Source organism: Miniopterus natalensis, chromosome 1 (genome assembly GCF_054644295.1).
Source record: "Miniopterus natalensis isolate mMinNat1 chromosome 1, mMinNat1.hap1, whole genome shotgun sequence".
NCBI lineage: Eukaryota > Metazoa > Chordata > Mammalia > Chiroptera > Miniopteridae > Miniopterus > Miniopterus natalensis.
Genome location: NC_142081.1, coordinates 118,575,881 through 118,588,950, shown reverse-complemented (window position 1 = coordinate 118,588,950; position 13,070 = coordinate 118,575,881). Strand labels below are relative to the sequence as shown.

The window sequence follows — 13,070 nt, the reverse complement described above, 5'->3', positions numbered from 1 at the left end:
TCACAGAAAATAGTTTATTCTTATTATTCTGCACTTTTCTGGAACGTTCGCCCTCTACGTTAAATCATATTAATGATTCTAGCTAATAACATGGTATTAGGCTTGTGATTTTAAAATGACCTTTACTGAATTATAAGTTCTAATTATAATTATGACCTTTATTGAATTATAAAGTCTAAATTATATAGGAGTCTAATATTAAAATAGAGTTGGTGGTGAATTCAGAGAAGGCCAAAAAACGGTTAAACTTCAATTTTGTCACTCTCATCACCACCCTTCCTCTGCTAGGAATCCACGATCAAGTGGTTGGTATTCAACAGATACAGAGTTTCAGTTTTGTAAGATGAAAAAGTTCTAGAAATCTGTTGCACAACAATGTGAAATACTTAATACTACTGAACTGTAAATACTGCATTTAAGGATAATTAAGATGATAAATTCTATGTGTTTTTTTTAAAACCACAATTAAAGTTTAAAAAATAATAAAATGCTTTGGAATGGTCATGCACCTGCCTAGAAGTTTTATTCTGTTCTAATTTAGTAAAAATACCTATGTTATAAAAAAATCCTGGAGATATTTAACCAAGTTTCATATCCCCTATTCTTTGACAAATAGATTCTGTGTGAGAATGGCACTCTTCTCATGTAATACATAGACTATTGAAGTTTAATATGAGCACCAGGGTGCCTCATAAAGTTCAAAGTTGCCACATTTTTAGGGTCACTACAAAAGTTCAGAAAATGACAAGAACTCACAAGAACAACTTAGGCTCTGACATTTCCAAGGCAAAAGGCAGTTTCAAGTTCTGTGATCCTTCCCCTCCCCCTTTGCCCTGAGGGCAGCTACAGCATGGTATTAGAGGAGGAGGAACATTTCCTAACTTTAGAGCTTATGGATGGTTTTAGGTCCTCTGTGAGTCAGCCTTCACCTGCTTCCATATGACAAGGACAGCCTGAAAACCATAAAATCTCTGACTTTTGTGGCCATCGGACTCTGCTGACTAACTTACCCCAGTTCCCTTGGCATCTTGATTGGAGTCAGGCGACTTGCAGGTGCTGTGTAAGTGTTTCTCATGGTTACAATAGAACTTAACATAACAAGATGGTTTGACTTTGAGTGGTGGGCACACAATGCAATATACAGATCATGTATCATAGAAATGTACATTTGAAACCCATATGACCTATTAACCAACATCACCCCAATAAATTTAATAAAAAAAGAGCATAATAATTAAATTCTAAGCCATTCCCAAGCAGGTAGTTTGCATAGTCTGAAACTTGATTTATATGTGGTCATAATGCTTTTTCCTGGAAACTGAATTGGAGGTGATGCTTAGAGATTGAGTTTCACCACACCGAACACTGTTTTCTTGATGCCATCTCCCTGTGTCCTCTCCTCTTCATCTTATGTTTCTGTAATTTCAAAAGGCCAATACAAGCCTCACCCTTTAGTTACATAAAGCAACGTTTAAATTGAGGACAGTAATGTTCTTTAGTGAGTGTGATTTGTTTGAATTTTTCTTAGGAAGACTATTCCATAGAAGGGTCTAGAAGGTCATTAGAAAGATAAAAACTATTCCACAAATCTTCAGTTCATAAACCCATTCCCCAGTGGCCTGTGCGCACCAAACACCGCGCCACGTGGTGGGAATATAAATGTGCTCGTGGAAGCTCCTCGGTGCCATGGTCTGTCTGCCTAGTCCATTTTTTGAGTCGTCAGTGACCACGAGGTGCTGAATTATTTAGCTGCTCACTTTTAATAAAGCTCTCTCCCTCTCAGTAAGTGTGGAGTTTTAGCTATTTAGGCTTGGCATGTTTTTGTTCCCCTAAAATCTTCAAATGAGTCTCTTGATGCTGCAGAATCCACTGTGAGTTAGAAGTGAGTAACCGAACAATTCAGCTATTGTAGGCACTGCAGACCATCTCGAAGGTAGAAAAGGTAACTGAAAAAACATGTATAAGGCCTTCAGATCAACGGTAATATTCTAAAGGGTGCATGTCAATTATTTTATCCATCCTGGATGTTCTTAGGCAACCATTGCTTTCTTTTAAATATACAGAGCTTTAAATTGCAAAACACAGTTTTGCATACATTATCCCATTTGAACCTCACAGGTACCCTCTTAAGACTTACAGTAGAGCTCACCTACTGCACTGATCCAGTGGGATGCAGGTGAGTGCACTTTGGGGGTGCCAGTCATGCCTGAGAGGCTGGTACCTGCCTGCACTGGCCACCACCATTCCAGAGCAGCCTCTTTGGTTTACCCCAGTGTGCCTTTGTTTTTTCACATGTGCCATGATGTGTGAAAGAATGGCAAGCCCTGTAGGATATCACGCTTTCCCACTGTACAGAAGAGATGGGCTCAGGGAACTAAAGAGATTGCTAAAGATCACAGAGTTGGCTGGGGACAGAAGCCATGACTCAGTTCTGTGTTTCTAGTCCAACATTACATGTGTTCCTTCTGTCATACCAGGTCACCTCTCAACTATGCACTTTTAAGTTGTTCTATAACTATGTCTTATAAAGGGGACCAAATCAATTTATATACGTTATTTACAAGATATAAATATTCATTGAAACCTAGCACAGCACGGTGGTTAAAAACAATGACTCCTGGGTTTGAATCCAACTCCATCACTTACCAGAGGTGTGTCCTTGGGCAAGTCACTTAATCTCTATGTGCCTCAGTTTCCTCATCTGTATTATAGGGGTAATATCTAGCTCATAGCATTGTTGTGAGGATTAAATAAATTGATAAATGTAAAATGCTAAGAGCAGTGCCTGGTTTATAGTAAGTACCCTGTGTTCACAGTTATTATTATATCCATTGGGACATTCACTTTCTGAGGGAAAAATCAGATCTTACTCTCCAGGGCAGTAGGAGGCAGGTTTGCTTGTTGGTCCTTGGGCAGCTGGCAAGAGCAGCTGAGCAATTGTTGAATGATTCCTGGACTCATATGCTTAAAATCTTCCTTAGAAATAGGTGAAAGGCTGTTCTGTAGAAATATCTCCACCAGTTGCCCAGCAGAGAAGCAAGTCTGTATAGGAAAAACATACATTGTTACTCACCTCAGCACATGAACTCACCATCAATTCCCATTCTGGCTAAAATGGACACATGAAGCCATATCATTTAGCATGTACATACCAGCTAGTTGACACAGCATTTGCCAATTGACATCTCTTATCCACAAAAACAACTGAAATCACTGTTTTTGCCTACTGATATTAAATATTTGCAATTTTTATATTGTATAGGCCTATTTATAAGAGGTAAGGATTACAAATAAACAGGTCTCTAAAAATTGCTGCAAGGCATTTGTCCGTCTCAAAAGTGTTAAGGGTTGATTTTGTGTATCAAAAATTATATTAAGCCCAGCCGAGTGTGGCTCAGCAGTTGAGCACAGACCTAGGATTCAGGCAATTGGGGTTCGATTCCCAGTCAGGGCATGTGCCCGGGTTGTGTGCTTGATCAATGACTCTCTCATCATTGATGTTTCTATCTCTCTCCCTCTCCTTTCCTCTGCCTGAAATCAATAAAGATATATAAAAAAAAATTATATTAAAAGTTTTAATATGTGGATGAGAATGGTACATAGAGTTCCACTAGCACAGATGGGTGTCTTCTATTGAAATAAGACCCCAGTACAATGTCTTTGTGATCTTTAGTTACAATCAATAAGGTATTTTCTTTTGATCAGTGATTTAAAAGGCTTGTCTTTTCGGGGTCAATCATCTTCTCCTTTCTGTTCCCCTTTGCATATATCTACTACCTTTCACAGTCTGGCCTTCTCTCTTTTAGGAAACACATGGACATATAGCCCCAGCTCTGAAATGACCTCCAAAAACCCAAGATTGAGTTGATTCTGCAAATCCTGATAGAGCTCTAATGGCTTCAGCAAAGCCACCGATGGGCTCTTTTGGGTCAGACATACACCGGGTTCAATCATTTTTGCCCACAAGATTGTGTCACTTAAACACGGCTGCTGTCCTCACTCCTATGGATGGGGAAAGTGTTTCCTAGCAAGGAACTGGGCAAGAACCCCAAAAGGTATCTGCTACAAAAAGCAACGACAGAAAACTAAACTTGTGATTTTTTTCCGTATCAAAATAAAAAGCACCAAAGACTATTCTCTTTTGTATCATTTGTTACTAATGGAATATAATTATGTCATTAAAATACTGACAATAAGAGAAACTAGCAACAAGCTTTTGATGATGAATCCCCCATAATAATTATCATTGGAAAATGTCTGACTGGTAAGTAAAAGGGTGGAGAGAGAAACATGAACAGAATGCCATGTATCTTTCCCCAGTTCATTGTCAAGACATTGAATAGTTCTAGTTTTAGAATACCTTCTCGTAGAGCATTACCTATTATAAGCTTATGTGCCCTTGATCTTTATTTGCTGTTTTTGTTCTATTTAGGTCATTGTTTTATATTTCTTCTGAAATCACTAACAAGGATGCCCTTAAAGGCAATGCATTACATAACATTTTACACACAATATATTTTTAATTAAAAAGAAAATCATAGAAATATTTAGATTGCTTAGACAATGAACATTTAAAATTTCTTTATTCCTTTACATAAACTTTAATATATATGTATACTTGAGTTGATATCAGACTTCTATAGTATCTTTACAAACATTCTAAAGCAATGGTTCCTGAACTTTAGTTTTGAGAATCCCTTGGAGGGCTTATTAAAAGACACAGTGCTGGACTCCATTCTCAGAATTTAAGATTCAGTAGATCCTGGGGTAGGGCCTGAGAACTGGCATTTCTAAGAAGTTGCCAGGTGATGCTGATGCTGCTGAGCCAGGGACAACACTTTGAGAACCACTGGTCTAAATAAGGTAGGAAGGATCCTCAGATCTAGTCTCCCATTTTAGGGTCTCACCAAGATTCACAAGGAAAGTGGTATGTTGAGGTAGAGAAGAATTGTAGAAGAGGTTGTTTTGTTTATTTTGTATAGTCTTCACAGAAAATGATTATTACTGTTCTTAGAAAATTCACGGCTTAAGTAGGTAATCTCTAAATTTTAAAAAATAATCCTGGCTCTCAAGAAGCTTTTAAAGAGACTTTCACAAACAAGGATAAATATAAGCATCAACTCTTGCTACCTTCAGCTGAACACAATAAGCATTAAGAGAATCAATTTAAATAGATGCCTTTTAAAAGAAAAGTAAAGAAGTAACAGAAATTTATTTTTAAAAGTATATAAAAGTAGAAATATATGATACTGCCCAATCATGTATTTATAATTTATGGGAACAGCATTTAGCAATGTTAGGAATATGTGAAGAATTTTACTTTTTTAAGATACAGATTGTGCTCAATAAGAATACCTGTTTATCTAAGATACAAATAACAAAAATAGTTTTTATTTATTTAAATCCACATTTTCTAAACAATAGATATAATTGTTAAGGGCACTGAATATGCTATCAGGCAACCTATGTATATATCCTGTTTCTGTGGACTTAAGCAATTGCTTACTAGCTCCATACCTCCATTTCCTCATCTGTAAGATGGAATAATATAACCTAACCTCATATCGTTGTAATAATTAAATGAGGCAATGCAAGTGCAATAGCACAGTGTCTAATACATAGTAAGTACTCAATAAATGTAAGCCGTTATCATAGAACATCAATTTTTTTATGATTTTAAATGATTAGGGCCAAGAAGGATTCTATGGTAAAGTTTAAGGAATGCTAGATTAAAAAGAATAAAGAATTTTATTTACTAAAGAACTTCCCAAGACAGTACCATGTGTGTCTCCAGTATTTCCCAAACTCATTTGACCATAGCACCCATTTTAAGAAGCATCAAGGTATCCTAGTGAATGTATTTTGGAATACAACTTTAAGAAATATGGATATTTTTACAAGATCATATAACACCTTTTCTCAAAAACCACTTCAGTGCTACCTACTATACAAATATTTTTCTGTTGCTCACAGCCCAAAGTAATCTCTTTATATGCTAATGTCAATTAATCTCATCTAAGTTTAAAGCATTCATTCATCATTGTATTTATGTAATGCCTATTATGTAAGTTCCATAGGAGCTGTGCCTATTTTTGTTCAATACCTACAATGCCCACAATAGTGTGTGGCACATAGTAAAGTCTTAATACATGTACATTGAATTAATTTTTCATGCATTCAATATAGATCCAAGGGAGGAAAGAGTAAATAACTTGGCTTCATGTTTATGTTCACAGAGATCCACTGGTAGAAGGGAAAAAACATGACTACTCTGTGGAAATAAAATATTTTTACATTTAAGAAAAATACACATTATCCTTTAAGTTTTCTACAACTTGTATATAACTTTCACAGCTGGGCTTCCTTTGACAGTAGCAAATGATGGTAGAAGAAGAAGAATGACAATACCTGATCCCAGGAAACTGGACCATCATCTAACTCTTGGTTCATGGATACAGATAGATTAGGGTAACTCCAATCATTAATTGTTATATTGGGGTTTTTTTTCCTTTGAAGTTGATGGACTTTATCTTTTCTGATACAGGTACCTTGGGTCCAGAGGGTGTTGAGGAGTTGGTCTAGTTCTAGAAATTTCATACAAAGTCTGGTGTCACATAGAATAAAGACAGGTCAATTTCCAAATAATCACAATTTCACATGGCCACGGCATAGATATTTTATTAAGTTTGATTCTAATGAAAAAAATATTTTATTCTGAACAGTAATAAATAACATTGATACTTCACAAGACCTTGGCTAAGCTTTGGGGCTGAACCAATCTTATGAGGATGTTCCCACCATATATATCTCCTGGGGAAGATGAAATAAGCAGTTCCACCAATGGAATGCCTTCCATTGGGCCAACTAATTCTTTCTTTAGGTGTTCCCTCTGAAAATGTAAACAAAAGATGAAACTGGCCTAATCCTTAGAAATTTTATTCCCCTGAAACACTACATCTCTTTAGTAGATTAAAAGCTTTAATGTACTTAAATGAATCAATTTTTTTTCTCTTAGGTGTTTATGCAGAAAAGGGAAAGGAAATGAAAAAATGTTGAGACTGTAGAGACACAATAGAACTTCTTTTATAATGCTACTGTGGTATGGTTGTCAGTTCATAGATTACAGTTAAGTTTCCCTTGGTACAGCTGTCGGCTTGTACAAATTCATTGATACAGAGAATTATTACATATAATGGTGAATTTCTTTGAATTTATCCATCTTTTTACTTGTAAATAAAATATCTCTGCTATTTTCCTAAGTGTTACTATCAATGGTGGAAAAAAACCTGCAAACTAATGTTACTACAATATTTTATTTTAAATGACCAGTTATCAACAGAAAATTATGAGTCTTGTAAAGAAATGGGAAAGTGTGACCCGGAGTCAGGGGGGAAAAAGTCAATAAATACATTTGTGAGTGTTCCTAGATATTGAATTTAACAAAGACTCAAAGTATCTATTATAAGTATGTTCAAAGAACTAAAGGAAATTGTATTTAAAGAATTAAATAAAATTATGACAACGATAAATCAACAAATATCAAATTTCAATAAGGAGATAAAAATTATGTAAAAGTCCAAATGGAAATTCTGGAGTTGGAGAATACAATAATGGAAATAAAAAATTCACTGGAGTAACTCACAGCATATTTGAGATGGTAGAAGAAAGAACCATTGAACATGAAGACAAATTAATAGAAATAATTCACTCTGAAGAACAGAAGAAAAAATTATTTTTTAAAAAAAGAACAAGTCTTAAAGACCTGTGGGACGACAGCAAGTATACTAACATATATATATACACACACACATATGTATATATGTATATATATGTATATGTGTGCATGTGTGTGTGGGTGCATATATATATATATATATATATATATATACACACACACACACAGTGGTACAAGAGAGGAGAAAGAAAAAGAAGTAGAAAAATATTGAAGGAAATAATCACTAAAAACTTTCCAAATCTGATGTAAAACCTTTGTTTACATGTTCAAAAGTAGTATAAATACAAAACAACCCACACATGTTATAGTCAAACTACTGAAAGACAAAAACAATCATAAATCTTGAAAATGGTAACAAACAAACAAAAAATGACCATCCTATATAAGGGAGCATCAGTACAATTAGTAGCTGACTTCCCATCCAAACAATGGAGTTCAGAATGCAGTGGACTCATATTCTAAGTGCTGGAAGAAAAAAACCCTCTCAATCAAGAACTTTATATTCAGCAAAACAATACCTTAAAACTGAAGGTGAAATAAAATCACTCCCAGGTAAACAATTAATGAGTACAATTAGTGCCTTACAATAAACACTAAATATGAATTAACACTTTTAGGTGAAAAGAAATGACCCAAAATGACAAGTTGAGTCCACAAGAATAAATGAAGAACATTGGAAATGTAAATATATGGGTTAATATAAAAGACTCTAAATTTATTACCTTTTCTCATTCGTTCTCTAAACTCAATGAGAAAACACTACAAGCTTTTCTTTTAAAGTCAGAAACATGATAAGAATTTAGACCATCTCTAGTGCTATTTACCATTATATTGGGATTATTAACTAATGAAATTAAATGAGAAATCAAATAGAGATACAATAATTGAAAATGAAGAGGCAAAATTATATTTATTTTGAGATGATATGATTATATATCTGAAAACCCTAAAAAATGTAAAAATAAATAAAAGATTTAATCATGGGACAGGTTATAAAATTAATCTACAAAAATCAATAACTTTCATATATACAAACAAAAATCAGTTAGAAGATATAATGAAAGAGAGGACTCCATTTAAGGGAGCCAAAGAGAAAGTTAAATGCCTAAGTATAATTGTAGCAGGAAATGTCTAAAACCTATGCGAGGAAAATAATAAAACACTCCACAAAAACACACATGTAGATACATGTAGACATGAACAAATGGAAAGACATACTATATTCTTGGATAAAAAGATGCAACATCTTATAAATGTGATTTCTCCCTAAATTATTCTATAATTTTTCTTCTATCATGAGGTTTTTCTTCCATAGCTTGAAAGTTTAATGATGTTTGTTAGGAAAAACAAACAAGCCAGGAATATCCAAAAGAAGAGCAATGAAGACAGCTAGCTCTACCATACATTAAAATAAGTATAAAGCCACTATAAGTAAAACAGTGTGGTATTGCCACGTGAATAAAGTGGAGCAACAGAACAAAATAGGAAACAGAAAGAGACCCGATTGAATTTATTACTGCATTATATAAAAGTGGCATCTCAAATAAGTGGAGGAAATAATTTTCACTGCATGTACAATAGACGTATAAGGAAAAATGAATAGTCACATAATAAAAATAACCTGCCTCTCTTCCTTACAACATTCACCAGAATTAATCCAAAATGTATCATAAATGAAAACGTATAAGTACTAGAAGAAAACATGGGTGACTTCCTCTATTATCTGGAAATGTGGGAAACTTTCTTAACTATAACAAAATCCAAAAGCAAAAAGAGAAAAGTTTAATTTGTTTATATGAAGATTTAAAAAATATTTGGAGAAACAACTGATTCTATGTCTAGGCAGGAAATGTGCCAGGTAAACTGGGATATCTTATACTGGAACACAAAGAAGTTATAAAATGCTTTTTTAAGGGTTTTGTTAAAAGGACTTAGGAGTGAACTTGAATAAAATCCCACTGATCAAAGAGGGGACCATTTGAGCACCAATTAGGGTAATAATGACAAGAATTAACAGATATAAAATCATAATGATATAAAAAATATTCATTGTTCTCCTTTGAAGGATGTAAGGAAACTATGCTATTATTTTGAACAGTGGTAAATTAAAGGATAAATTTATCCTTACTTTAAGAACCTCAATAAAATGAAATTGTGATGAATGGAACTTTTTCCATTATAGAATTATTATACTAATCAATGAAGAAATGAGAGAATTAAATCACGGTTTTATAAATCCTAAATAATTAATCAATCTAGGCAATGATCATTAACACCTTATAACTTTAAGAAAGACAACTAATGTTATGTACCTTCTGGTGGATAGTACTTACTATGAGACAGTACCTCCAAATAAATACACAACCTAAAATCAATCAAGCCTCTACATATAACAACTAATATACATGAAACACAGAGCATAGAAATACATATTAAGTGACTAGAAATGCAATCAGCAAAATCCAGACTGGATAAACGACCTCTTTTATTGTAACAAAAAAATTTGCAACAAAATAGAGGTGTGGGTGGTGTTGGAAAGAGGAAGGCATGATTCCTAATAAGAAACTGAAGAGACATATATAAAATTTGCATTTTACAGAACTTATTTAGATCCTGATTCAAAAAGAAACAAACAAACTAAAAGTTTAAATCAGGAAAATGTCTACATTAATGGAAATTTTTATGATATTAAGGAATCATTAGTGTGATATTGATAACAACGTGTTCTTTAAAAATTCTTTTTTTTATAAAGATTCATATAGAAATATTTAAGATTGATTATTTGCTTCAAAATAATCAAGTAATGAGAGAGGGTAGAGACAAATATAAGATTATCCAACTGGTAATTTTTGAGGCTAGATACTGTCCACATGGGGGTTTGTTATATTATTGTTTCTACTTTTGTTTATATTTCAGAATCTTTATAATAAAAAAAAATTTTAAACACGTATAACTAGCATACTTCTTTTTTTCCCACCCAAAATGCAATCAGTTGCAGTGGAGCTATAGCTCAAATGCTTCATGGTTCTTGGGATAGGTATCTAATTGCACTGAGATGTAATAGAACTCTGAAGTGGAATTGAATTCTCAAATGTAAAAATGGCTGATTTTGGGGGTGGTGAATAAACAATACAGTATACAATATACAGATGATGCATTATAAAATTGTACATCTAAAACCTATATAGTTTTATTAACCAATGTCACCCCAATAATAAATTCAATTTTTAAAAAAAGAAAGAAAAGATATTTGAAAAAATAATAACAGAAAACTTCCCTAATCTGTGAAGAAAATAGACATACAAGTTCAGGAAGCACAGAGAGTCCCAAACAAGATGAATCCAAAGATGCCCACACCAAGACACATCATAATTGAAATGCAAAAGGTTAAAGACAAAGAGAGAATCTTAAAGCAGCAAGAGAAAATTGTTAGGTATTACAAGGGAGTTCCCATAAGACTGGCAGCTGATTTTTCAACAGAAAATTTTGGCCAGAAGGGAGTGGCAAGAAATATTCAAAGTGATAAAAAGCAAGAACCTACAACCAAGATTACCAAGAAAAGCTATCATTTAGAATCAATGTACACATATAAGCTTCCCAGACAAGAAAAAGCTAAAGGAGTTCATCACCACCAAACCAGTATTACCCAAAATGTTGAAGTGTCTTCTTTAAGAAGAAGAAAAAAGGTTAAAAATATGAACAATAAAATGGCAATAAATACATATGTATCAACAACTGAATCTTAAAAAATAAATGAACAAACAAAACAGAAACCAACTCATAGATACAGAGAACATTTTGATGGTTGCCAGATGGGAGGAGGGTTGGGAGGATGGTTGAAAAAGGTTAAGGGATTAGGGGAAAAAAAGTTGATTTCTGCCCAAATTTTGAACATCTTTTACAAACAATTATTTATGTTTTTAACCAGGATTCATGATGACTGATATCTAAACAACTGGCCTTGACCTTACAGCGTGGCTTGCCTCTAACTGCATTTTGTATTGTGATCTGATGTCTCTTCCAATTTCTTAGTGTTCATGCCTTCCAGTCACATAGATTTTTACATTACTTGAAAAGTGGAATCATTGCATGCCTTCCCCTGAAATGGAAAATCTACTGCTAAAATTTCTCAACTTCTAGTTCCCTTATCAAAATTATCCTCAGGATAACATGCCTTTCCCTGGCTTCTTTCCTAGTTATAACAGCTAGGTAACAGTTTAAACTTTCGTCTTAACAGAAAATACAAATAAATTGTAGAAAAACATATCTGTCATTCAATTTGTTGTGCAAACATGTCCAGAGAAATGTTGACACTGAATTCTATGGCTACCTGCTCTTAATCCCTTCTTTCAGAACTGGGAGCCTTATCCAGATCATGAGGGTATTGCTGGTCCCTTGGTAAATTCATATCTCCCTTTATGTTGTGACTTCCCAAGGGGAAGTGTGTTGGCAGCAAGACCAGCTATTATGCAACACGCCAGGATTCCTTGGTGTGCAAAGTTGGGCATTTTGACGCAGATTAAAAAAAATAAGTCATTTCACTTTTAATGTCTTGTCAAGAACAAAGAAATGTGCAAAACAGATATTCTGATTCTATTCTTGGCATCCCATTTCATCTTGGAGCCCCAAATATCTGGCAGTCATGAATGTAGCCAAAATAGATATTTCATATTACTTTTATTTAAAATTAAATGACTTACTTGTATGGTTACAAGCAGACTTCTACCAATGCTTTTGCACCATTTGGCCTAGTATTTAATCATACTACACAATATTTTACCACCTCTGGCTTAGCACTATGTACTAAATAGGAAAGTGTTCAGCTAGTACTGTGGTAGACCATTAAAAACCCTCCCTTTGGCTCTACATCCATGACTTCATCATCACTGACATGGACAGAGTCTGTGTTTTTGCTCCAGCATCACATAAATACCATCATAGTATGTTTGCCTTAAGAGGGCCACTGGAGCTATCTAACTACACGCTAAGATAAAATGGTGTATAAAATGTATTTAAACAAATTTAGTCATAGAAAAGCGCCAGTCTTTCTTTTGGCACAATTTATTTAATAGGTGTGACTTGGAGTTAAATTCATGAAAAACATCCTTACCTGATAGGTGAAGAGTATTCGTACTATTCAAGGAACTGAAAATATATTCGGTAAAATAGTCCGGGGAAGGTAAGTTTCTTTGCCCCAGACAAACACCTTGAAGAGACAAAGCAATGATCGTTGCTGCCAACTGAGGAAGTGTATTTTCATCAGCACCATCACTGCTTCGTATTCCAGACCTTTTCTGTAGCATTTTGGTTTCCATACACTGAAAACAGATACAAA

General features: G+C 34.1%; 1 protein-coding gene across 3 annotated transcripts in view; it reads right to left on the bottom strand.

Annotated features, from left to right (window-relative positions):
- SLC39A12 (solute carrier family 39 member 12) overlaps positions 1-13,070 on the bottom strand; it is a 65,333-nt gene that overhangs the window by 37,954 nt on the left and 14,309 nt on the right. For all 3 annotated transcript variants that reach the window (XM_087815865.1, XM_087815866.1, XM_087815867.1), the window contains exons 3-5: positions 12,846-13,053; positions 6,409-6,584; positions 2,871-3,042 (exon numbers count right to left, since the gene is read on the bottom strand). In XM_087815865.1, coding sequence (XP_087671991.1) covers positions 2,871-3,042; positions 6,409-6,584; positions 12,846-13,053 — 556 coding nt within the window. The remainder of the gene's footprint in view (positions 1-2,870; positions 3,043-6,408; positions 6,585-12,845; positions 13,054-13,070) is intronic.